The sequence below is a fragment of the Chiroxiphia lanceolata genome, chromosome 25 (genome assembly GCF_009829145.1).
Source record: "Chiroxiphia lanceolata isolate bChiLan1 chromosome 25, bChiLan1.pri, whole genome shotgun sequence".
Lineage (NCBI taxonomy): Eukaryota > Metazoa > Chordata > Aves > Passeriformes > Pipridae > Chiroxiphia > Chiroxiphia lanceolata.
The window spans coordinates 1,766,018-1,791,086 of record NC_045661.1 but is presented as its reverse complement, the minus strand read 5'-3'; the positions used below and the strand labels follow the sequence as shown (position 1 = coordinate 1,791,086).

The 25,069-nt window shown below is 51.4% G+C and overlaps 3 protein-coding genes across 6 annotated transcripts in view; 2 read left to right on the top strand and 1 right to left on the bottom strand.

Annotated features, from left to right (window-relative positions):
• Window positions 1-1,327: 1,327 nt before the first annotated feature.
• On the top strand, window positions 1,328-12,371 carry RBBP5 (RB binding protein 5, histone lysine methyltransferase complex subunit). 4 transcript variants are annotated; one of them, XM_032710466.1, is made up of 14 exons: window positions 1,328-1,431; window positions 2,033-2,058; window positions 2,174-2,346; window positions 3,490-3,630; window positions 4,247-4,409; window positions 5,229-5,338; window positions 5,477-5,596; window positions 6,015-6,168; window positions 6,274-6,345; window positions 7,191-7,308; window positions 7,948-8,017; window positions 8,130-8,359; window positions 9,067-9,144; window positions 10,695-12,371. In XM_032710466.1, the coding sequence occupies exons 1-14, from the start codon at window positions 1,413-1,415 to the stop codon at window positions 10,718-10,720; spliced, it is 1,500 nt and encodes a 499-aa protein (XP_032566357.1). In that variant the 5' UTR covers window positions 1,328-1,412; the 3' UTR covers window positions 10,721-12,371. The 4 variants fall into 4 exon arrangements, with proteins under 4 accessions (XP_032566357.1, XP_032566355.1, XP_032566354.1 ...); XM_032710464.1 differs by having other exon boundaries at window positions 9,067-9,261; XM_032710463.1 differs by having other exon boundaries at window positions 9,067-9,261; window positions 10,692-12,371.
• Window positions 12,372-12,903: 532 nt separating this feature from the next.
• Window positions 12,904-14,856, top strand: TMEM81 (transmembrane protein 81). Its single transcript, XM_032710468.1, has 2 exons — window positions 12,904-13,032; window positions 14,012-14,856. The coding sequence occupies exon 2, from the start codon at window positions 14,026-14,028 to the stop codon at window positions 14,836-14,838; it is 813 nt and encodes a 270-aa protein (XP_032566359.1). The 5' UTR covers window positions 12,904-13,032; window positions 14,012-14,025; the 3' UTR covers window positions 14,839-14,856.
• A 3,835-nt stretch (window positions 14,857-18,691) lies between these two features.
• CNTN2 (contactin 2) overlaps window positions 18,692-25,069 on the bottom strand; it is a 30,251-nt gene continuing 23,873 nt past the window's right edge. Inside the window, exons 18-23 of the mRNA XM_032710802.1 lie at window positions 23,859-24,093; window positions 23,004-23,119; window positions 22,488-22,674; window positions 21,587-21,699; window positions 21,334-21,502; window positions 18,692-20,515 (exon numbers count right to left, since the gene is read on the bottom strand). Coding sequence (XP_032566693.1) covers window positions 20,412-20,515; window positions 21,334-21,502; window positions 21,587-21,699; window positions 22,488-22,674; window positions 23,004-23,119; window positions 23,859-24,093 — 924 coding nt within the window. The 3' untranslated portion in view covers window positions 18,692-20,411. The remainder of the gene's footprint in view (window positions 20,516-21,333; window positions 21,503-21,586; window positions 21,700-22,487; window positions 22,675-23,003; window positions 23,120-23,858; window positions 24,094-25,069) is intronic.

Here is a 25,069-nt window from a genome sequence, read left to right as displayed (position 1 = left end):
TTTTTTCCATTTTGGGGGGTTTTGGGGTGTGGGATGTTTTACCTTAAAGGAGAGACACAAAGAACTGGGGTTTATTTTAATTTATTTTATTTATTATTTTCCTATTTCAACTTTTTATTTTATAATTTTTACTTTGTCGTTTTTTTAAAAAAGAATTATATTTTTTTAATTTTCAATTTAATCTTCGTTAATTTTTAAAATTGTACTTTTTACATTTTTATTTTATTATATTTTTGTTTTATTTTATTTTGTTTTATATTTTTTATTTTAGTTTATTTTGGTTTTATATTTTTATTTTAGTTTATTTCGGTTTAGTTTGTTTCAGGTATTTTTATTTTAGTTTATTTTGATTTTATATTTTTATTTTAGTTTATTTCGGTTTAGTTTGTTTCAGATATTTTTATTTTAGTTTATTTTGGTTTTATATTTTTATTTTAGTTTATTTTGCTTTAGTTTGTTTCAGGTATTTTTATTTTAGTTTATTTTGGTTTTATTTTTTATTTTAGTTTATTTCGGTTTAGTTTGTTTCAGGTATTTTTATTTTAGTTTATTTTGGTTTTATATTTTTATTTTAGTTTATTTCGGCTTAGCTTGTTTCAGGTATTTTTATTTTAGTTTATTTTGGGTTTGTATTTTTATTTTAGTTTATTTTGGTTTAGTTTGTTTCATATATTTTTATTTTAGTTTATTTTGATTTAGTTTGTTTCATATATTTTTATTTTAGTTTATTTTGTTGGTTTTTTTTTTTAGTTTATTTCGGTTTAGTTTGTTTCATGCATTTTTATTTTAGTTTATTTTGGTTTTATTTTTTATTTTAGTTTATTTTTGTTTAATTTGTTTTATATATTTTTATTTGATTTTGTTTTAGTTTAGTTTATATATTTTAGTTTAGTTTATATTATTTTATTTTGCATATTTTTAGCTTAGTTTAGTTTAGATATCTTTATTTTAATTTAATTTAGTTTATATATTTTTCTTTTATATATTGTGATAGTATTTTATTTTATAGTATTTTATTTTACAGTATTTTATTTTATAGTATTTTATTTTACATTCCTTGTCCCCCGTTAAAGCCGCTCCGGCGCTGCCGCGGTTCCTCCCGCCCGCCCCGGAACCTTCGTGCGCGGGCGCGGCGCCCGCCCGGCCCCTCCTGGCGGCGCTCCGGGCTGCCCGCGGCGCTGCCTGATCCCGGCGCCATTCCCGGAGCCGCCGCCGCGCCCGGAGCGAGCGGGGCCGGGCCGGGAGCGCGCGGGGCCGCCGGGCTGGGAGCGGGGAGCTGGACCGGGCGGCACCGGCAGCGCGGCGGGGCCGGGGAGGGCAGCGGGCCCTGGTCAGGCGGGAGGAGCGGAGCGGGACAGGCCCCCGGAGGGGTCCTTCGGCGACGGGAGCGGAGGGAGCGGGACGGCGGCGACATGAACCTGGAACTGCTCGGTGGGGACGGGGACGGGCCGGGAACGGGAATGAGAATGGGAATGGGGACGGGAACGGGGGCGGGAATGGGGCTGGGAGTGGGACCGGGGACGGGAACGGGAAAAGGGGCGGGAATGCGATCGGGAGCGGCAGGACTGGGGCTGGGGGTGGGAATGGGAATGGGGCTGGGAATGGGAGTCGGCGGGACCGGGAGCAGCGGGGTTGGACCGGGGGATAATAGGACCGGGGAGAGGCCGGATACGGGCTGGGGATCTGCGGGACCGGGTCAGGACTGGAGCTGACAGGGCCGGGAGCGGGGCCGGGGGTGCGGGAGCAGCGGGGCTGGGCAGGACCGGGGGGTGGGACCGGGCGGTCCCTGTTCCGTCCGCAGGAGGGTTTGGAGCCGGGGCTCGGCGGCACCGGGAGCTGGGAGCGGGGCTGGGGGTCGGCGGGAACGGGCTGAGCTCGGGGGGCTCCGGGGCTGGGTCTGGGGAGCGGCTCCACCCGCGGGCGGGTTCGGAGCCGCCGGCGCTGAGCGGGGCGTGCCGGGGGCTGCAGAACCGCCTCCCTCGCTCCCTCCCTCCCTCCCTCCCTCACCGGCTGCGTTTTCGCTTCCCCCCAGAGTCCTTCGGCCAGAACTACCCCGAGGTAACGCGACCCCCCCGCCCCCGGGGCCGCCCCCGGCCCGGCGCTCGCTGCGAGCGGCCCGTGGGGGCGGTGGAGCGGCCTGACCCGCCCCCGGCCCTGCTCTGCCCCCCCGCAGGAGGCGGACGGGACCCTGGACTGCATCAGCATGGCCCTGACCTGCACCTTCAACCGCTGGGGCACCCTGCTCGCCGTGGGCTGCAACGACGGCAGGATCGTCATCTGGGACTTCCTCACCAGGGGCATCGCCAAGATCATCAGCGCCCACATCCACCCCGTGTGCTCCCTCTGGTCAGGGAATCCCCTCAAACATCCACCCCCTGTGCTCCCTCTGGTCAGGGAATCCCCTCAAACATCCACCCCCTGTGCTCCCTCTGGTCAGGGAATCAGGGAATCCCCTCCCACATCCATCCCCTGTGCTCCCTCTGGTCAGGGAATCAGGGAATCCCCTCCCACATCCACCCCTTGTGCTCCCTCTGGTCAGGGAATCCCCTCCCACATCCACATCCACCCCTGTGCTCCCTCTGGTCAGGGAATCCCCTCCCACATCTACCCCCTGTGCTCCCTCTGGTCAGGGAATCAGGGAATCCCCTCCCACATCCACCCCCTGTGCTCCCTCTGGTCGGAAATCCCACCTTCCCGGGAATTCCAGCCTTGCCTGCTGCTCCAGGGGAGGGAGGAGAGCTGGGGTGGGGAGGTCAGGCTGAGTCAGGGAAGGCTCCAGGATGTCCTGAGAGGGGAGGGATTTCTTGCAGAGGAAAAGTGTGATGTTCCCAAGTGGGTTGTCTGTGTCGACATGTGCAGTGTGGGATGCAAACAACGTTAAAATTGGGCTTTTCCAGGGCCTAAAGGGGCTCCAGGAGAGCTGGAGAGGGGCTGGGACAAGGGGTGGGGGGACAGGGCAAGGGGGAATGGTTGACAGAGGGCAGGGTTAGATGGGATATTGGGAAGGAATTTTTCCCTGGAGGGTGGTTGGGGGCTGGAATGGATTTCCCAGAGAAGCTGTGGCTGCCCCATCCCTGGAAGTGCCCAAGGCCAGGTTGGGGCAACCTGGGCTAGTGGAAGGTGTCCCTGCCCATGGCAGGGGGTGGGACTTTAAGATGATCTTTCAAGTCCCTTCCCACCCAAACCATTGTGTGATTCCCTGATTTTTGTTAGATTTTGCCTGTGTTTGCTGAGCACCAGCTGCTCTGGAGCCCCCTGACCCCCTGGGTGTGCTGGGGGCTGCAATCCCAACCCCTGTGGGACTCCCTGGGGCGCTTCAGGACATTTCCCTTTTGGGAGCATTCGGAATTGCATTTATATTTATATTTACCCGCCAGGTTCTTTTCTCGGCTCCCAGGTTTACCCGTGAAGCTGCTACATTTAAACTGTGGGTGTGTTTTAAGCTCTGAGGAGTGACTTTAACTGGCCCTGCCTCTCTCCCTGCTGCAGCTGGAGCCGGGATGGGCACAAACTGGTCAGTGCCTCCACCGACAACATCGTGTCCCAGTGGGATGTGCTGTCAGGGGACTGTGACCAGAGGTTCCGCTTCCCCTCGCCCATCCTCAAGGTCCAGTACCACCCCCGGGACCAGTAAGTGCTCTGGGACAAGGGCTGGAATCCAGAATTGCTTAAATTCTGTGCAAATCCACGATTTTGGTGTGTTGGTTTGGGATTAGGAACTGCCTGGGGTTGTTTGTGGCTCTGTTTGTTGTGGAATATCAGCTCTGTTTGTTATGAAAATATCAGCTCTGGTTGTTATGGAAATATCAGTTCTGTTTACTATGGAAGTATCAACTGTATTTATTATGGAAGTATCAGTGTGTTCATTATGGAAGTATGAATGGGAATGATTCTTGGCAATGTGTAGAAATGTCTCACTGAGTTTAGAAGTCACGGCACAGACTTGGAGGAACTTGCAGAGAAAGAAAGGAAATGAAAGTAGGCACAAGCTTAATGTCATTTTGCCTGTTGAAGTAACAAAGACAAGATAATAAAAATGCAGGGATATTCTGTAATAAAAATGCAGGGATATTCTGTAATAAAAATGCAGGGATATTCTGTAATAAAAATAGAGGGATATTCTGTAATAAAAATGCAGGGATACTTTGTATTTCTTGGTATAGATTGGGATTTTCTTTTTTACTTCTAAATGTGGAAATCCCTTTCCAGAGGAGGAACTACCAACTCTTCCTGCTCTGCTTTGCAGGAACAGGGTGCTGGTGTGCCCCATGAAGTCAGCCCCAGTGATGCTCACACTGTCAGACTCCAAACACGTGGTCCTGCCCGTGGATGATGACTCTGATCTCAACGTGGTGGCCTCCTTTGACAGGAGAGGGGAATACATTTACACTGGGAATGCCAAGGGCAAGGTGAGGCTCCAGCAGGGAACACATTTACACTGGGAATGCCAAGGGCAAGGTGAGGCTCCAGCAGGGAACACATTTACACTGGGAATGCCAAGGGCAAGGGGAGGCTCCAACAGGGAGCTTCCAATCCTTCCTGGCTTCGTCAGGATGCTGAATGTTTCTGGGTTGTTTTCTTTGTTTTAATGTCCAAGCAAAGCTCCCTGAATGTCTCTGGAATTATTGATGTGATCTGAAAGAAGCACCACAGTTATCTTTGAAGATCTCTAGGCTATAAACTCCCTGACAGGAGGGGGGAGCCGGGGGGGGGTCGGGCTCTGCTCCCAGGGAACAAGGGACAGGAGGAGAGGGAACGGCCTCAAGCTGTGCCAGGGGAGGGTCAGGTGGGACACCAGGAGGGATTTCTTGCTGGAAAGGGTGGTCAGGCCTTGGAAGGGGCAGCCCAGGGAGGTGGTGGAGTCCCCATCCCTGGAGGTGTCCAAGGAAGGTTTGGATGTGGCCCTCAGTGCTCTGGGCCGGGGGACAAGGTGAGGATTGGGCAGAGATTGGACTCAGAGATCCTTGAGGGATTTTCCAGCCTCAGTTATTCCGAGATCCTCTCTGAGTTAGGCCTTTGTGCTGCTGTTGGATCCTTTTCCAGTGTAAATAAAGCAGTGTTTTGTCCCAGAACTGTCCCAGGAGGTTCTGCAGTGGCAGAACCCGCAGGACCCAGCTGTGGGTTGCTGAGGGTTCTGTTGGCAGCGTCAGGGACTGATGGGAAAGGCACCAGGAGGGAAGTGAGCTCCAATGAAGACACTGATTGCTCTCTGTCTGCTTGATCTTCAGATCTTGGTCTTAAAAACAGACACTCAGGATCTTGTTGCTTCCTTCAGAGTGACCACTGGGACCAGCAACACCACAGCGATCAAATCCATCGAGTTCGCTCGGAAGGGCAGGTGAGTCACTGCACTGTCCTGCAGGGCTGGAATGCTCTAGGTGGGGTTGGCAGAGCACATGAGGTCTTCAGAACCCCCCCCCAGAATTCTTTGTGTTCCCTTAGTCTTTTAATGCCCTGTGCCCTCCTCCCTCTCCAGCTGCTTCCTGATCAACACGGCCGACCGGATCATCCGGGTGTACGACGGCCGGGAGATCCTGACGTGTGGCAGGGACGGGGAGCCCGAGCCCATGCAGAAACTGCAGGATCTGGTGAACAGGTGGGAGGCTCTGGGATGACTCCTCAGCCCCTCTGGGTGGTTGGGCACTGAACAGGCTCCCCAGGGCAGTGGTCACGGCCCCAAACCTGCCAGAGCTTGAGTTGCGCCTGGACAACACTCTCAGGGACGGGGTGGGGTTTTGAGATTTTGTGGGTCCCTTCCCACTCAGGATATTCCATGAATCTGTGAGCAGGTGACTGTGTGCTCAGAGCCCACCAGTCTCTGCCTGAAGGGTGGTTCAGTCTCTCACTCTGTGCAAGGACAGGTGTTCTCATTTCAAACCCGCCTGGCACAACTTGAAGCCTAAATATTATCTGAGGATGGGAGTGCGTAAGATCTCAGCCAGGAGGTCAAACCCTCTTCACCATCCCTCTGCCCTGGGCTGTGGTTGAACCTCTGCTGCTCCCTGTGCTCCCAGGACACCCTGGAAGAAGTGCTGTTTCTCTGGGGATGGGGAATACATCGTGGCAGGATCAGCACGGCAGCACGCCCTGTACATCTGGGAGAAGAGCATTGGGAACCTGGTGAAGATCCTCCACGGCACCAGAGGAGAGCTGCTCCTGGATGTAGCAGTAAGGAAACTGCTGTTAAATGTTTCTGGTTGTTTTGCAAACTGAGCTCTTCTAAAATGAAGACTTAATGAAGTTTCTCCTCTCCTCTCTTCCCAATAAACCCAGTGGCATCCCGTGCGACCCATCATCGCTTCCATTTCCAGCGGGGTGGTGTCAATATGGGCTCAGAACCAAGTGGTGAGTGTTTGGATCCTTCCCTTGGCATCAGGCCCTGGCACAGGGTGCCCAGAGAAGCTGTGGCTGCCCCATCCCTGGGAGTGTCCAAGGCCAGGTTGGACGGGGTTTGGAGCAACCTGGGACAGTGGAAGGTGTCCCTGCCCGTGGCAGGGGGTGGGATGGGATGAGCTTTAAGGTCCCTTCCAGCCCAAACCAATCCCTGGTTCCCCAGTGCTCTCCATCCTTGTAGTCTCAGTTGTTGTGGTGTTGAAATCCTTCATTAAATCCCATTTCCAGAGGTTTTTGGGGCTCAGCTGCCTCACTTGACATGTTTGCAACCTTGTTGAGCGTGAGGAGGGTCCTCAAACTTCAGCTGAGCTTTGCATTAAGCCTTAAATATCATCCCAGGGACATTTTCCTTGGGAATGGTCTCCTCCTGGGTGTGGTCTTTAAGTGCAGGAGGTCTGAGTGAGTGATCCAGGAGGCTCAGTGGGAACATTCAGCTTTGGTTTGGGATGTACATTGCAACGTTTAAGGAATGTTACAATGTGAGATTTTCAGCAGGATCTAATTTGTGCAGTTCCTGGTTTGTTATGGGACTATGGACCTAAAGGAGCCTTGATTTTGGGTTGTCTGGTGTGATTTTAATGTATAGAACGAAATTGTAGGATCATGGAATCATTTAGGTTGGAAAAGACCTCAGTGTTGGAGTCCAGCACTGCCAAGGCCACCACTGACCCACGTCCCCAAGAGCCACATCCACATCCTTTAAATCCCTCCAGGGTATTTGGTTGGGATTGCAGGAATCCTCCCTGCAGCTGCTCTTCCTCTGGGTGAGTAAAACCCACTCTGGCTTTGTGCCTTAGGAAAACTGGAGTGCCTTTGCCCCTGACTTCAAAGAGCTGGATGAGAACGTGGAATACGAGGAGAGGGAGTCAGAGTTTGACATTGAGGATGAAGATAAGAGTGAACCAGAGCAGACAGGTACTGCTCCAACTCTTCCTGGGGAGAAAATACTCCTTATCCTGCCTGGGTGGCCCATGGAATCAGTGTCAGCACAGCCACCACTTGGTGGTGCCCAAAAGTCGTGGAAGAGATCATGGAATCTGAAAGGAATGGAAATAAGGATTATTCCCAGCACACCACCCAGCTCTCCTCACCCCCAGCCTTTGCAGCACTTCTCATATTTAAATGAATTGTTGTTTAGCAGTTTCTAAATGTTCACTCTAAAATTGGCCCGTGGGAATTAAGCATCAGTTTAATTTAATCAGATTTAAGAACCACTTTAGTGAGAACAATTTGAAGCTTTTTAAGTTCTCTCTCTGCTGCTGGTGGGTTACAGCAGTAGGTCTGTGTCAGAACACAGGAAAATAAAATAAAAACCTGATGGTTTTAAGAGGAAACACTTTAGGGTTGTTTTGTGCTTTAATTAAAGTTAAGAGGAAATACTTCAGGTTTGTTTTCTGCTTGAATTTCAGAGGAAGTACTTTAGATTTGTTTTCTGTTTCAATTCCCACTTTTCCATGCTCAGACATTTAAGCACAGCCAGTCCAGTTCTTTCTGAGTAATTTGCTCTTTTCTTTCCTCTCTTTAATTTGTGTGTTTTTTTCCCCTGGTTCTCAGGTGCTGATGCTGCAGAGGATGAAGAGGTGGATGTGACAAGTGTGGACCCCATTGCTGCCTTCTGTAGCAGGTGACAGAGTATCTTGCTTAAAGCCTGGGTACAAAACACACCCCTGACATTCCCTTGTGTAATAACACAATAATGACATTTTTAACTGACAGCAGCTGTTTTCCCTCCCCAGTGATGAGGAGCTGGAGGACTCCAAGGCCTTGCTGTACTTACCCATTGCTCCTGAGGTGGAAGATCCAGAGGAGAACCCCTATGGACCCCCCCCAGATGCTGTGCAGAGCTCCCTGACCGACGAGGGGCTGGGCTCTGAGAAGAAGAGACAATCCTCCTCTGATGGCCCCCAGGCACCAAAGAAGAAGCCCAAAACCACCAACATTGAACTCCAAGGAGTCCCTAACGATGGTGTGTGGGGGCTGCCCTGCTTTTAGGGCCTGTTCTGCATCTTGAGGGGGTTTAGCTTGGTCTGGAGAGCAGAAGTTTCACAGGTCTTGCCTTAAATTTCCTTTGAAGTGTTTTCTTACGACAGTTATTAACAGCCAGGAACTCTGCAAGTTTGGGATGAGTTAGGAATCCTGAAACTGCAGGTTTTCATAGAATCCCAGGATGGTTTGGGTGGGAAAGGACCATGAAGATCCCTCCACAACTGGCCCCATGTTCAGTTCCCCTGTCTCAGGTCTGGCTCAGGAGTTCCTGGGCCTGACTCATTGATTATGGAATCCCAGAGTGGTTTGGGTTGGAAAGGACCTTAAAGCCCATCCCATCCCACTCCCTGCCATGGGCAGGGACGCCTTCCACTGTCCCAGGTTGCTCCAAGCCCCGTCCAGGCTGGCCTTGGCCACTCCCAGGGATGGGGCATCCTTTGGGAAATCCCAAAGCCCCTCCCCACCCTCCAGGGGAGAAATTCCTTCCCAACCTCCCATCTCACCCTGCCCTCAGTGGGAAGCCATTCCCCCTTGTCTTTCCCTCCATGCCCTCATCCAAAGCCCCTCTCCAGCTCTCCTGGAGCCCCTTTAGAACCCACCCCCCCCCCAAATTTTCCCTCTCTTTGCGCGCTGACCCATCTTGAGGGATAACTCACCCCAGAATCCCGGTTTTTTTCCCCCTCCCAGAAGTCCACCCGCTGCTGGGCGTGAAGGGAGATGGTAAATCCAAGAAGAAGCAAGCAGGCAGGCCTAAAGGATCAAAAGGTAAAGACAAAGATTCTCCATTTAAACCGAAACTCTACAAAGGGGACAGAGGTGCTTTACCTCTGGAAGGAGCAGCGAAGGGTAAAGTGCAGGCGGAGCTGGGACAGCCCTTGACAGGTAAGGAACCAACCTCAGCACCCCTGGCTTGCTTGGTGGCCTTGCTTTGTGCAGCCCCCTCAGTCCTTAGAGGTGTTTTTAGCTCCCCCCCCAAACGGCACTTTGCTCACTCAATGTTTGGCTGCTGTCAAGGAGAGGCAAAATTGGAGCTTTGGGTGAAGTGGAACTGGTGTCAGGATTCGGGGGGAAAAGGATACCTCACGTAGGAAGAGCTTTAGGAGGGGCTTCAGGGGAGGTTGGGTGTTATTTCCAAAGGAGAAAAAAATCATTTAGTCTCTTCAATAACTTCCATCAGCTCTTGCATAAATGGGAGTAACGTGATTTGGGGGAGAAATGTAACTGGTGAAGGGTTCTGAAGCTGCAGTTGGCACTTTGTGCCATCAGTGGCAGGCAGAGGGACAGGGAACAGAGAAATCCCACAAGGATGGAGGGAAAGGAGCATCACTGATGGTCTGTTTGATAAATGGACCCCGAGACAAAGCCCAGGAGCTGAATTTTCTAATCCAAGCTGTACAGCAGCCTCATTTAAACTGCAGAAGGCACAGCTGCTGTAGATCAGGACAGGTTTGGGGGGGATTTTTCCCCCTTTTTTTTGCTTTTTGGTTCTATTTTGTGGGTTTTGTGCTAAAGCAGGGCAGTTGCAGTCGCCTTTGTTGGGGCCCAGACTGAGTCTGAGAGACACTCAAGTGTTTCCCCTGGTCTCATTTGCCTCTTTTCTGGGAAAAGCTCATCCAAGCCCAGCACAGAAGGCACAAGTTTGGCTCCAGCAATGTGGAATCCATTTATTTTTAGATTTTAATGAAGAGCTCAGGGTTGAAATACGAGCAGCTTCAAAGGCACAGTGGAACTGATACATCAAATTTTGCATTTCCTTGAACTCAGCAGCTGCTGCTGTGGATTTTTAGAGTGTCCAGAAGTGATTGATTCCCCCCCTTCCTTCCCTCACTGCTGGTCCTATGCTGCCCACCCTGCTCCTTGTCCTTCCTGCTCAGCTCCTCACTGTTGCTTGTACTGGTTCTGATGATGATGTGCTGTAACAGGGAATGGGATAAAAGGGATGAAAAGGGGATAAAAGAAACCTGGAAAAACGTGGGGGATGTTTCCTGGGCTTCCATTTGATCCCTTTTCACTGCCCCCTGCAAAATGCAGGAGTTAAACAGCCCAGGGCAGCCTTGGGAGGGGCTGAGGAGCTGCTGGTGGCAGATCCACTGGCAGGGGGTGACTCCTCTGAATTCCCAGCTCAGGAAGGGACATCCAGCAGTGTCAGAGGACGACAGGGGTCATTCAGAAAAGAGTTGCTTTATCTAGAAAACCTCGTTCTCCTTCATTATTTTTTTCTGGAAAAGCTGCCATGTTTGGTGCTCTCTGCTTTCTGGTAACTCCTGTGTGGGGCTGGTCACTTATTTTCCCCCTGTCTCTGATCTCTTTAGCAGGTGGTGCAATCTCAGAATTGTTGTGAAGACCCTCCTTTACCCTCCTGTACTCTTTCCTCTGTTGGCACCCTCACGTGGAAATGGCTGGAGTGCTCAGTCAGAGGGACTGACAGAGCCAGCAGACTGACTGCTCATGGATTCAGGGAGTGACTCTTGGCAGGAATGGCTCTGGAAGAGGCTGCTCTCCGTGGATCAGTGGGGGATGTTGGCTCAGGGACTCGTTGGACTGTCCTGGTGGTGACAAACCCTGCTGTCCCCCCCTGCCACTCCAGAGCTCCCCAGCCTCTGTCTGAATCCTTCTCTTCATTCCTGGACTGAAGAACACCCCCAGTGTGTGTTTTTACTCCTGATGTGACTGTGTATCCTGCAAACTGCCCTTTCCCTGCCGGGAATTCTCCTTTGGAGTCCCGTTATTCCTGCCCAGCATTCCCAGGAGCTCAGTGCTCCCTGCTGACCTTAGTGCTGCTGCTGCTGCTCCTGGGCCAGGCTTTGGGGCATCTCCAGTGGAGGGACAAGGATGAGAAGAGCCAGGAGACACCTCTGGAGTCTGCAAAGGCTGAGCCTTCACTGGGTGGATATTTTTGAGACTCTGCTGGTGGGAGAAGGAGCAAGTGAAAGGAGCTCTCCATGAAATATTCAGTTGATGTGTTTCCTCCCAGCCTGTGATACCAAAAGCTGTGTTGGCAGGTTCTGTCTGTCCTTGCAGGTGTTTTTATTCCCTTCCCTGGGAGGTGCCCTTCCAGAAATAACTGGGTTCCTCCTTCACTGCTGGGGACTGGGAGAGGGTTAAAAACAGAACCAGGATTTCTCTCAGCTGAAACGGGGCTTTTTCAAAGGGGGTTTCTTTTTTTTTTTCCCCACTTCTGGGTTAAAAATGGAAGAAAGGTGGATGCTGACAGCTCATTCCAGCCATGCTCTAACCTTTTATTCCTTAAGGACACTTGGAATATTTTCCTTGTAGGGATGGGAAGAGGCACTTTCTCTGTCAACACCCACAGCCTGAACCTCTTGTACTCCACCAACATCCTGGTAAAAAGGAAGTTTTCATTCCTAAGGACCCTCGTTTCACAGACTTTTATAGCTCCTATGCAACACTTTCAGTTTTTCCCCAGTGTAATTATTGGGATTATCATGATTATTTAAAGTATCAGAGTGTCCTGCAGACATTAAAACCAGGGAGTCACAAAGAGATTTATTCATTTGCAGCCAGAAATGTGCAGTGGCTGCCTGGGGAAGAGGGGGAGACATTTTGATTCAGAAGCTTTTTAAAAACTGTCATTTTCATTTCCAGCTTTGGTACATTCTGCTTCATTTCATGGAATTTGTTACCAGCAAGTACAATATTAGTTTTCCTTGTTCTTTTCTGCTTGTGGGATGACTCTGATGTGTCAAATCCACCAGTGTTTGGTTGCCTGACCCCCCTCCCCAAGCTTTAAAAATGCACAGCTCGTGGTTTGAAGCATTTGATTTGCCCCCAGACTGAGCTTTCCACGGCTGGTAAAGCTTCTCTGTACAGTGTAAATGTCCTGGGTTTATTTTTTTTCCCCTCTCAGCTCTATAATTTTATTTTCTGGTCTCTGGAGTTTTGTACAGTATTTGTCAGGTGCTGGCTTGGTGGTAGAACACGGTGTCAGGTTGGTGTTTGTAAATAAAGAGGTACCTTTTCATTTCCTAAAATCTTGAGGGTCATGGTGATATTTGGGAATCCCACAGCCCAGAGGGGAGCTGGGTGGGCAGGGCACCTCCAGGGACATGGGGTGTGGAAAATGCAGCTCCCCAGAATTCCTCATTTTAAGTTAAAGGGCGTCAGGAAGAGAAATGTGGGGATTTTTGTGGAAGGGGTTGGCAATCCCAACGTGGGCAGCCCGTGGGTGGGTTGGTGAGGATGGGGATGATCCTTGGTCAAGGTTCTGTGGCCCAGAAAACTGGGAATGACCCCATCAAAGCCAGGAACTGTGGGTTTTGTGATGAAGAGCAGCAGTGCATTGTTCCTTTGGGATGGCCGAGCTCCAGGTGAATCCCACTGGGATCTCTCCTCTCCAAGCAGGGTGGGAGTGGCCTCTGCTTTAGAGGGACATGGAGATTTTGGGCTCAGATCCCTTTGGAGTGGTGGCTGTGACAGAGCAGGGGACATCCCTCTGATGGGGGCTTTCCAGAGCCTCACGTGGTGCTTTTGGATCCTCATCCCAGAGGATTTGCTTTGCCTTCCCTTTGTTCCTCCTCGGAATGTTTGGGGCTGTGACATCAGCTCTGCTCCCCTGGGAGTGGATCTGGGTGTCAGCAGGGGCAAACCCCTGCCCAGACTGCCTTGGATTTCAGTGGATCAGAGTGTCTGGAGGTTGGAATGTTGGGTTTGAACTGGGGGAGTGCTTTAGGCTGGGGGATGTGTGGGTAGGTCAGAACTGGACAGGTCCTGCACAAGGAATTGGGATTTCCTTGTGCTCCACAGCATTAGTTTAAGGATTCCTGTAGTGATCACCTCTGTCATTTTGTAGCTTGGTGGGAAAGTTAAAGTGGAGCTTCTTTACAGTGAAAATTTGCCTGAAAAGGCACAGAAAGTCTTGCAGAGAAGGGAGAACATCATCTCTAAGCTATCAAATACACCCAAATTGCTGGAATGTGCTGGAGGGGAACATTCCCCTGCCCTGCTGAAGGAACTGGGATTCCTGACTCACGTTCTGGGGGACACAGGAACGGGTTGCTGGGTCTCTTTTGGCAGTGCTGTGCTTCCAGCCTGGCAGGATCTCTCCTGGTGGAGGGATCTCTATTAGTGGAAGGATCTCCCCTAGGGGAAGGATCTTTCTTTCCTAGTGGAAGGATCTTCCCTAGGGGAAGGATTTTTCCTAAAGGAAGGATCTCCCCTAGTGGAAGGATCTCCCCTAGTGGAAGGATCTTTCCTAGGGGAAGGATCTCTCTCAGTGGAAGGATCTCTCCTAGTAGAAGGATCTTCCTTAGTGGGAGGATCTTCCCTAGTGGAAGAATCTCTCCTGGTGGAAGGATCTCTATTAGTGGAAGGATCTCTATTAGTGGAAGGATCTCCCCTGGTGGAAGGATCTCCCCTAGGGGAAGGATCTCTCCTAGGGGAAGGATCTCTCCTAGGGGAAGGATCTCTCCTAGTGGAAGGATCTCTCCTAGTGGAAGGATTTTCCCTAGGGGAAGGAGCTCTCCTAGGGGAAGGATCTCTATTAGTGGAAGGATGTCCCCAAGGATCTCCCCTGGTGGAAGGATTGAAGATGGTGCTGGTGGGATTTCGGAAACACCGACTGTGAAGGTTTACAGAGGATGATTCTGGGGGGTGTTTTGGCTGCTGAATTCAGGTTGAGGAGCTGCCATGAAGCCCTTGGAGCAGAGCCACGTCCCCAGGCTGGTGCTGAGTGCCCTGTGTGTCCTGGCCGTGGTGTCCCCGGGCGAGGTGCCCGTCCCGGGCGAGGTGCCCATCTCGGAGGAGATCAAGGAGAAGCTCAGGGCATCGGTGGCCAGGATTGCTGTGAACTCCACGCCCTGCAGCGTCACCTGCGGGCCAGGCCTGAAGGTGGAGGAGCTCTGTGAGGTGACCCCGGCCGGGGAGAGGAGGAACTGCTCCCTGGTCAGCTCCTACTGCCTGGGCAGCTCCCTGTGCGGGCTCCAGCACCTCACCGTGCCCACGGGGCAGCCCCTCCAGCTGCCCTGCCTGGCCCCTGATGCCCCCAGGCCGGGCAACCACAGCTACAGCTACACCTGGCAGCTGGCCCGGGGCCTCATCACCACCATCGACCTCCTGTTCGAGCCCCTGAGGAACTCCAGCCCTGCCCTGAGCTTCAACCCCGCGCGGGAGGCGCACGCCGGGACCTACCGGTGCGACGTGCACCTCCAGGGCACCTCCAAGCTCGTCAAGAGGGTCTACTTTGGCCTCAGGGTCATCCCTGGGGACCTGGTGGGGCTCGACTTCCAGCAGGCCCTGACCTGGGAGCAGAAGCTGGAGGGGAACCTGAAGGAGGGGAGCGCCGGGAACGGCAGCCGGGAAGGGCGGGAGCGCTTCTGGGAGCAGGAGGAGTTCCACGAAGCTGTGCTGGGAATTGGGAGCGGAGTGCTGGGGGCCATCCTGCTCAGCCTCCTGCTCTGCTGCTGCCAGAGGCTTTGGAGGAGGAGAGGAGCAGAGAAATGAAGTGTGAGATCCGTGCAATTGTTTGCATTTGTCTCTTTATTGGTGTTAAGGAGGAATTCGGGGTGTGGTTCTTGGGGTTGTCTGTGTAGGGCTGGACTTTGGTGATCCTCGTGGGTCCCTTCCAGCTCAGGAGACTCCAGTGATTCCATGGGTGTTTTATGTGATATTTGTGCTTTATTTTCTGGCTGACACAAATTTATTCTGGAATTTTTCCTTAGTGAATTAGTGCAGGGTTTTAGAGCAGAGCCTGAGTCTCACTGGAGCACTGCAGACGGGTGGGACGAGGCAGTTTGCCTCCAGTGGAGTTCTGGAATGATCCAGGCAGGATTTGGAGGACACTGAGCCACAGCAAACAGCTGCCAGCTCACAACTGTGCTCCTCTGATGGGTCTTTGTTTTACCTCGAGGTGTTTGGGGGTTTTATTTAACCTGCCACCCTTATTCCTGTCATCTCCCCAAATTTCTCCTGCCTTGCTGAGAGCTCTGTGGGGCTGGAGCTGCCACAGCTCAGGGGTTGGTGGGGGATGTTCCTCCAGCAAGAGCAGATTTCCTGGCTGGTTGAGTCCTTTCCCCAGCTCCAAGGCTTTGGTCACAGTGGCTGTGGGGACGAGGGATGGACCAGCACTGCCTCCTGCCCTGGAGACACATCTCCTCCCACTGGAGCCTGGAAAACTCCAGGTGTCCTCAGGGCTGGTTGGAGTGTGCCCTGTTCCCTCTGAGAGCTGAGCAGCAGAGCAGGAGCACAGACAGACCTTCAGCTCAGGAACAAACAGACCTTGGGTGTGTTTTTAGTCCTGATTCAGAGCTGAGCTCATCCCTGAAATGCTCCAAGGGGGAGGAAGGGAAGAGTTCAGTGGGTCTGTGGATCTTTCCTGGTGGTGAACAGCAGGAAGCAGCAGCTCTGCAGGGGTGTTGCCTCCCCCTTGGAAGCAAAATCAGGGTCCTATGAAGTTCCTTCCCTTCTTACTTTCTTATTTTCCAGTAAACAACTCTATTTACTCTCAGTTTCCTTTTTTCCCCTGTGAATTACAGGAATTCAAAGCACACCCAAGTCCAGGGAAAATAACCATACAGCCCTGATATTAAAGATGGAAACATTACAATTAGTTTTTCTTCTTAGCAGAACGACACAAAAATGCTTTAAATGGAGGGAAACACTTTTATTTGCCAGTGAAAACTGAAATAGGCACTTCCCACCCCTGGTTTCCAGAGCTCTTTTTGCCTTCTGAACACGAAGAAAATGGGCAAATTGGGAGTGACCCACCACGGGGGAGAGGGCTGGGAGCTGATGCTTAAAATCAACCAGGAGCTGCCCCATCTGGGGACCTTCTCTGCTCTTTGTGATGGAAATTCGGGGCTCTGCATCCTGGGGGCAGCTGTGATTTTAAAAAACCTGGCCAGAACGACATGAAAGCTCCAGCAGAGCCCATTTCCCCCTGCTCAGCTGAGGAGGTCAGAGTGGGAGCCAAAAGGCTCCTTTTTCATCTTTTTATTATGTCTTTTTTTTTTTTTTTCTTCCTGAGGGGACCCAGATGCCCCGAGCAGGGAAGATTAATATATATAATTTTAATGCTTAATTTGAGATGGAAGGCTGGGATGGACAGTGTGGCTCCAGCTGTCAGCAAGGAGGGGACTGGGCCTCTTAATGGCACTTTCCTGGGGTGCTTTTTGATTAAGTGTGTTGGGGGGTGTTTAACTAAACAGGTCTGTGGGGGCTGGAGGGGAGGGAGGGAAAAAGGGACCAGGAGAGGTTGGAGGTGCAGGAAGGTCAGTGCAAGCAGCTGAAGCAGGAACCTTTCCAACAGCATCTCCCCATCCCTGCTTCTCTTCCCAGCTCTTCCTGAGAGATGGGGGTTTCCTCAGGCACCACAAGCGGAGGAATCGCAGGAAGAAAGAAAAAAAAAAAGGTGTCTCTTTGTGCCCTGAGTTGGGAACTCAGCTCTTCACCCTCCCCTGGAGGAGGGGGCTCCGTGCAGACCTTTGGTGCTGCCGGTTCCCAGCTGGAGGAGTTTGTGTGGAACAGATTCACCGGGAAGCAATTAGTGCTGAGCTGCTCCAGCCAGATTGGGAGAGGGAGGGAGCGCAGCCGCTGATGGCTTTGGCACCTGGGGAGGGGGAGCTGATAACAGGAGGGGGAGCTGTTAACAGGAGGCCTTGGCAGCGCCGGGAATCGCTGGGAGCTCCTGGAATAGCTGAGTGACTCTGCAGCAAAGGAAACAACCCCCCTGAGCTGCTTTTGGGCCAGGCTGGGGCTGGGGGACTCCTCCATTGATTAATGGGACTCCTCCATTGATTAATGGGGCTCCCCCATTCATTGTGACCCTTGTTCCTGCAGCAGCTCCACAATCTCCTGGGATAAAGCTCTGGGATAAGTATTCTTGTCCCCCCTTTCCCCTCTCCTTTCTGCTCCTCCCCAGGTTCTCTCCACCCCACAGCCCAAGCCAGCAGGCTGGGAAGGTTCCCCTGCAGGGCAGGACGTGCTGTGTTCTCTCCACGGGCTGTTCCCAGCAGCTCCTGCCTGTTTGGCAGCCCGGATCCATTTGTTTCCTTGATTTCTGCCGTGTGCAGCCCGTTTAATGAGGGTCCTTGGGCAGGGATTCACCCCAATCCTGGCTGCTCCTGCTGGGATCTGTAATGATGCTGCCCCTGCCCTGGCAGAGCCCTGGGCAGCAGAAATCCCTGAGCTCATAACACGAGTGATGAGTGGAGTCTCTGCAGCTCCTTTTCCCTTTTCCCTTTCCCTTTTTCCCTTTTTTTCTTTTCCTTTTTCCTTTTTCCTTTTTCTTTTTCCTTTTCCTTTTCCCTTTTCCCCTTTTTTCTTTTCCCTTTTCCTTTTCCCCCTTTTTTTCCTTTTCCCTTTTCCCCTTTTCTTTTCCTTTCTCCTTTTCCTTTCCCTCTTTTCTCTTCCTTTTCCCTTTTCCTTTCCCCTTTTCCTTTCCCCTTTTCCCTTTTCTTTTTTCCTTTCCCCTTTTCCTTTTTCACTTTTTTTTTTTTTTTTTTTTTTTTTTTTTTTTTTTTTTTTTTTTTTTTTTTTTTTCCTTTTTTTTTTTTTTTTTTTTTTTTTTTTTTTCCTTTTTTTTTTTTTTCCCTTTCCTTTTTCCTTTTCCCCTTTTCCTTTTCCCTTTCCTTTTTCCTTTCCCCTTTTCCTTTCTCCTTTTCCCTTTTTCTCTTTTTCCCTTTCCTGTTTCCTTTTCCCTTTCCCTTTTTTCCCTTTCCCCTTTTCCTTTCTCCTTTTTCCTTTTCCCCTTTTTCCTTTTCCCTTTCCTTTTTTCCCTTTCCCCTTTTCCTTTCTCCTCTTTCCTTTTCCCTTTTTCTATTTTTCTCTTTTTCTTTATCTTTTTCTCTTTTTTCCTTTTCCCCTTTCCTTCTTCCCTCCTTTTCCATGCCTCACTTACCCCTCTTATAAATCACCAGCACCAGAACTGCCCCAAACAAGCCACTCTTGGTCTTAATTTGACTTGTACCTGTACAAACCCCGAGCCGTGGGGTCTGCAGAGGGATTTCCCTGCCACCACCCGGCCCTGAACGTGGCTTTTCTCATCCTCCAGTGGGAACCCTGTGCTGTCCCTCCCTCCTGTCCTTCCCTCGGGGGTTTCCCGGGGTTTTCCCTGCAGTTCCATAACCTGCCACTGCCTTTTCTGGCTCCACAGCTTTGGAGGATCAGCGAATTCCCCCAGACTGGAGGTGGGTAATTCCTGGAGAGCTGCAGAGGGACCTGGGAATGACAGTTCCTCCCTCATCCTGCCCTGTGCCAGGAGGAGCCTTTGGCTGCTGTTCCCACTTTATCCCAGCTATTGTTTTTCATGGGAAAAAGGAGGTTTCCTTGCTTCGTGCAGGTGAGCTCGAGGTGTTAACACATTTCCATTACGTTTATTTTTCTTTGCCTGGTTGTTAAAACATTGCTGTTGTTTGCTAAACACAGGGAGCCTCCTCCCCTCATCCCAGAGCTGCTCATCCCACCCTGGGAACCCACCTGGGCTTTTCCCTCTTTGCTTCCAGGGCTGGGGAATAACTGTGATGGGTTACTCTGGATACACACAACAGGCATCACCCTCTGGGAGACCAGGGGCTTTATGGAATCATGGAATCATTAAGGTTGGAAAAGACCTTTTAAGATCCTCGAGTCCATTAGTGATCAGCACTAAACTACATTCCCGAGTGCCACATCCACAGGTTTTTTGGACGTTTCCAGGGATTCTGACTCCAGGGCAGTCCCTGGGCAGCCTGTAATCTCTCAAATGCTCCCCAAGACTTAGGACACAGCAGTTTAAAATGGTTAAAAAGGGCAAGGAATTGGCATTTAGTGTGGAAACTGTGCCAGGGCCTTGGCAGGGCTCAGTGCTGCAGCTGCAGCCCTTGGCCAGGTAATTCTGGGGGCTGGGAGTGTTGTCCTTTGGGAAGGAGGGAGGGAAAGGCCCCTAAAAGCACCCTTGGGATCAACCCAGCAGCAACAGGAATCAACCCTCATTAACTTTGGTCACTGCTTTACTGGGAGGCAGAGATTTGAACAGGAACATTATTCCCAGGCAGTTCAGGGAGTGGTGCATCCCATCTTTTCCCAGCTAAAGGTGCCCCTCAGCATCCCTGTGCTTTGGGCTGTTGAGCCTCAAAGCCAGACCAACCTCTGGGCTGGATCTCAGTCCTGCAGCCCCAGGCTGAGCCTGACATTTGGGCTGGATGAATTCTGTGTGCAGGGAGAGGAATCTGAGCCCAGATTCTCCTCATTGTCCCAGTGGTGGCTTCCTCAAGTCTCCAGTTCTTGTTTCAATTATGTATATATATGGAATATACTTTTCCCTCCTCCTTTAAGCCCCTCTGCTGAACTGGGATTTATTGACACCTCCATTTTTAGGCAGAGCTACTTTTTTTTTTTTCCCCCTAGAAAACTATCTCCTTTTCCCTTTTCCCCCCAGACAGGAAGGAAAGAAGCAAACAGGGTCACGACACCACCCCAAAAGCACGTGGGATATGGGGAAACATTGAAGTTGCACCTCAGAGCAGCTGAGACAAACCCCAGGCTGGGGCAGAGATCAGTCCTCCCCTGGCTTTAGCTCCTGGGGCTGGTTGCTGCAAAATTTGTCTCATGTTATGGGGAAGAAAGACTAAATCCTGTCCCATAACTCCTCAGAGATGGGAACTCTCAGTCCCCGTCCTCCCTGTGTCCCCCCCCCCCAAAAAAAAAAAAAATTCACTATACAGAGTTAAAAAAAAAAAAAAGTCCAATTTAGCAGTCTGGTTATCTCATACATGGCTTCATAAGGCAGAAAACCTACTGGGTGCTGTGAGGGGAGGGGGCAGTTGGCTGCAGAATTCCCGGGGAATTCTTCCTTTCCTCGTCCCTTTAAAAAAGTTTCATCGGTCAAAGGGACGCGTCTCTCGTAGGAAACCTCACGTTCCTCCAAACCAAAAAAAAAAAGCTGTTTCTTTCCTCCTCCTCCTCCTCCTCCTCCTCTGTCAAATCCTCTCCCTGTGGTGCTGCTCTGGTAGAAAGTGGGAGTTGCAGCAGCCGAGTGTTGTGGTTTTTCCCGCCTGGATCGGGGGGAATCACATCCCGAGTCCCGCGTCCGGCCTCGGTCAGAGCTCCAGGGAGCTGATCAGGGCCACCATGAGCAGGGAGTTGGTGGTGATCACCACAGCCTGGGGCCTCGTCCCCGAGTCTTCCACCATCATACTGGTCCCTGGAAAAGAGAGGGACAGGGAAGCAGCAGCTGCCTGGTGGCACAGACAGCGGGGGACTCGAGGTGTTGGTTGTGGGGCTCCCGTGTGCTCCTGTTTGTCACTGAGGAACCTCCCAGGAACGCTGGTGTTGGAGCAAGAATTTGGAGATGGGGTCTGAGGACTCACCCCCTGGAGCAAGGGAACCTGCTGGGGGGGCCCAGAGTGAGGGTGGGTCACAAACAGTCAGGATTTCACTCGTAGCAAAGAACTTACTCTTAGTTTTGAACTCTGGGTGAGTTGGGGGACTGGGGGGATCTCGGGGGCTTTAGCTGCAAATATATAAGGTGGGTTCAGGCTGGACTGAAAGGTTGTCAGAGCTTGGGAGGATGGAGAGCGATGTGTCAGGAGTTCTTCTGAGTGAACAGCACAAGGGAACCAAGGGCCATTAGCAGAAAAGCCCGATTTCAGAATCTCAACCTAAAATCCTGGGGTAGGATGTTCTCCCGTGTCCCTGGAAGGGGGAGTGGGATTTAAAAACACCCTGGCATTGATTGTTACGCCCTGGCATTGATGGTTACGCCCTGGCATTGATGGTTACACTCTGGCATTGATGGTTACACTCTGGCATTGATGGTTACACTCTGGCATTGATGGTTACACCGTGCTGTGGGGTCAGGTGGGGGAGGAGGTGGGACTGGGTCACCCTTTGTCCGGGCACAGCGGTGGGAAGGACGGGCAGGGGAGCTGCAGGTGACTCCTGTCTCTCTGAGCTCCTGGGAAGCACCTCGTGAAGGGCTGTTTGTGCCCGGGGTGGGTGTGGGCAGAGGAATGAACCTACCACTGTTCCGGAGGATGTGAACTTCTGCAGGGGTCCCGTCCCCCCCCGGCCCCGTGACCCGGATCTGCACGAAGGCGTGGGTGAAATCCTCGGGGATGGGGATGTCGATCCGGCTCTTGCTGGCCAGGTACAGGGTGGGGGCAGAGTGGGAATCCTGCCTGTAGAGCATCTGTTGGGAGAGGGAATTGTGGGTTTTGTGTTTTCCTGGGGGTCACTCCCCCCTGAGGGCAGCCCAGCCCCGTCCTGCCTGTACCTTGTACCCCGTCACCGCCGACTCGTCCGCCCTCGCCACCACCGGGTCCCACTTGATGGTGACTGTGGAGCCAGAGAAAGTCCAGGAGATGTTGCCAGGTGGCCTTTTTGGTGCTAAGGGATGCAAAGCAAGACAGGGGTTCAGTGATTCGGGTTGTGCTGGTTACAGGCATCTCCTGAGGCTCCCTGAGCAGGGCTGATGTCACCCCCGGGGAGGGTTTAAAGGGCCACCAAAGGTGACCCTGAGCACAGAGCTCAGGGGAGGGATACACAGAGCTCAGGTGAGGGAAAAACAGCTCCAGGTTGAGGGATACACAGAGCTCAGGTGAGGGGTACACAGATCCCAAAGTGAGGGATACACAGCTCCAGGGTGAGGGATACAAAGAGCTCAGGGGAGGGATCCGCACAGTTCAGGTGAGGGATACACAGAGATCAGGTGAGGGATACACAGAGATCAGGTGAGGGATACACAGAGATCAGGTGAGGGATACACAGAGATCAGGTGAGGGAAAAACAGCTCCAGGGTGAGGGATACACAGAGCTCAGGTGAGGGATACACAGCTCTAGGGTGAGGGATACACAGATCCCAAGGTGAGGGATACACAGATCCCAAGGTGAGGGATGCACAGCTCTCAGGTGAGGGATACATAGATCCCAAGGTGAGGGATACACACACCTCAGGTGAGGAATACACAGAGCTCAGGTGAGGGAAAAACAGCTCTAGGGTGAGGGATACACAGAGCTCAATTCTGATCTCAGAAAATTCAGGGAAACCGTTTCATGGATGACGTGAAACGGCCTCAGAGCAGCAGGATAAAGAGTGACTCAGGTTTTTGGGGGTCCCGAGGAGGAAGCAGCAGCCCCGGGGAGGAGGGGGATGTGCAGCTGGGGGGGTCACTCACGTGGCCTGGTGGTGGTGACGTTGGTGGAGGCGCTGGGGGGGCCGGTCCCAGCCCGGTTGTAGGCTCGGACTGACACGTGGTAGTTGGTGTTGGGGTTCAGCCCTGTCACGTGGGCAGATGTGACCAGCCCTGCTGTCCTCACCCTGTCAGCTGCCTCCTCCTTGTCCCCGTCCTTCCAGTACCGGATCTGGGCAGAGAAGGACACGGGGGGTTTTAGTAAGGACAGAGGGATCTGCAAATCCACAGCCAGGGCTGGAGACCCCTCGCTGTTATTTATTATTTTGCTTTGTGTGTGCCTGGGGTTGAGGTGGAAAGGCAACCAGGACAAAGGGGATGTTTCTCTCTCAGTCTCTCCTGTGAGCAGCAGCCCCAGCCCCATCAGAGCCACTTGGCTCTTCATTATCCTCCCCCTTTGGCAACAAAATGCTGTTTCCTTCCACCTCACTTGACCTGGGGGAGTTTTCTGTGCTGGGCTCTCCCACCTCAGCCTCAGTGTCTCCCATCCCAGACCTGTACCTCGTAGCCCAAGAGCACTCCCGTGACATCCCCCTGCTCCACGGGCTCCCAGGACACATCCATCTCCGAGGACAGAACAGACTTGGCCACAACCCTGTAAGGAGCCACTTTGGGTTCTGAAAAAGACAAGGAAAGGGAATAAACTCCTTTTTCCTGGCTCTGGGCAGCAGCACTTGGGCACCAGACAAAGGGCTGTCCTGCAGCCCCATCCCCCTGCGGGCAGACAGCTGGTGCTGTGGGACAGAGCAGAGCCAGGGGAAGGGATTTAGGGACTTAGGAGGACAAGCAGGGCCACAGCTGGGTGTCCTGGGGGTCTGTGTCTGCTCTCAGGCTCTGGGGCAGTCGTGGCTGGGCTGGGGGAACATCTCTGGGTGTTTGAAGGAGCAGATGAATGTTACAGTGTTCTGGGAGCCAAAGGAAGCTCTCCTATTGCTGAGCTCCCAGACAGACCCAGCAGGGACCTGGCTGAGGGCAGAATAGGGTGGATTCTGGGTCCCTGCAGGCATAGAATGGTTTGGGTTGGAAGGGACATTGAGGTTCATCTCGTTCCACCTTCCACTAGCCCAGGTTGCTCTGGACACTTGGACCCTTCCAGGGATGGGGCAGCCACAGCTTCTCTGGGCAACCCGTGCCAGGGCCTCACCACCCTTATAGTAAACAATTTCTCCTTAAAATATCTAATCTAAGCCTGCCCTCCTTCATCTTAAAGCCATTCCCCCATCCTGTCCCTCCATCCCTTGTCCCCAGTCCCTCTCCAGCTCTCCCAGTGCCCCTTTAGGCACCGGGAGGGGCTCTAAGGACCTCCAGGCTGACCCCCCCCAGCAACCCCCCCCCCCCCCGGTGCAGCCCCTTTACCTTCCTCAGCCGAGTACACGATGGCAGTGAGGCTCTCAGGGCCCTCTCCCTTCCTGTTGTAGGCCTTGATCTTCACCTCGAAGGGGGTGTAGGGCGCGATGCTCTCGTTGCGATACACGTAGTGCAGGGACTCGGCGTGGGGCACCCGCGCCGTCAGCCAGCCCTGGGAGCCCTTCCTCCGGAAGGACACGATGTACCCAAACCCATCCCCGTTCTGGTAGTCCCTCAGAGTGGGCTGGGAGGGGAGAGAGTGCCTTCAAACTCGCTAAAAATCGTCAGCAACAAGTGAAACCCCCCCACCCCGAGCCCACCTTTGAAGGGTTGGTGGGACAGGCACTGCTTCATCCTGGCCAGGGATAGGGAGTCAATCATTCCAGCTGCCTGTGCCCCTTCCAAGGATTGTCGTATATTTCTATTCTACTCCTAGTTTAGTTCTATTCTATTCCTATTCTATTCTATTCCTAGTTTAGTTCTATTCTATTCCTATTCTATTCTATTCCTATTCTATTCTATTCCTATTCTATTCTATTCCTATTCTATTCTATTCTATTCCTATTCTATTCTATTCTATTCCTAGTTTAATTCTATTCTATTCTATTCCTATTCTATTCTATTCCTATTCTATTCTATTCCTATTCTATTCTATTCCTATTCTATTCTATTCCTATTCTATTCTATTCCTATTCTATTCTATTCTATTCTATTCTACTCTATTCCTAATTTAATTCTATTCTATTCCTAGTTTAGTTCTATTCTATTTACTTCTATTCTATTCCTAATTTACTTCTATTCCATTCTATTCCTAGTTTAGTTCTATTCTATTCCATTCTATTCCTAGTTTAGTTCTATTCTATTCCATTCTATTCCTAGTTTACTTCTATTCTATTCTATTCTGTTCTGTTCTATTCCACTCCACTCCATTCCATTCTATTCTATCCTGTTCTGTTCCATTCTCTTCTATCAAACAAAGAAATCAACGTTCACTGGTTCTAAGTTACACAATTCCCCTCATTAATTAGTGCTCTGTCCTTCACTGCCTAATTTGCTCTGTATTCTTTGCTCCCCTTATCCTCAGACAGTCTCCGACTCTCGGGCTCTGATGTCTTTGCTAATCCCCTCTGTGTCTCCTGATTACTCCACCCTGTCTCTGAATGGCCACGAATTTAAGATCCCAGATGTCCAATCTTCAGCTCCCTCAAGCCTTGTCTCCT

Coding starts and splice junctions, on each gene's coding strand:
- RBBP5 (XM_032710463.1), top strand. Junction 4,410..5,228: donor CTGGGAATGCCAAGGGCAAG/GTGAGGCTCCAG, acceptor CTTGATCTTCAG/ATCTTGGTCTTAAAAACAGA. Junction 6,169..6,273: donor AGCTGCTCCTGGATGTAGCA/GTAAGGAAACTG, acceptor CAATAAACCCAG/TGGCATCCCGTGCGACCCAT.
- TMEM81 (XM_032710468.1), top strand. CDS start 14,026: ATGAAGCCCTTGGAGCAGAGCCACGTCCCCAGGCTGGTGCTGAGTGCC.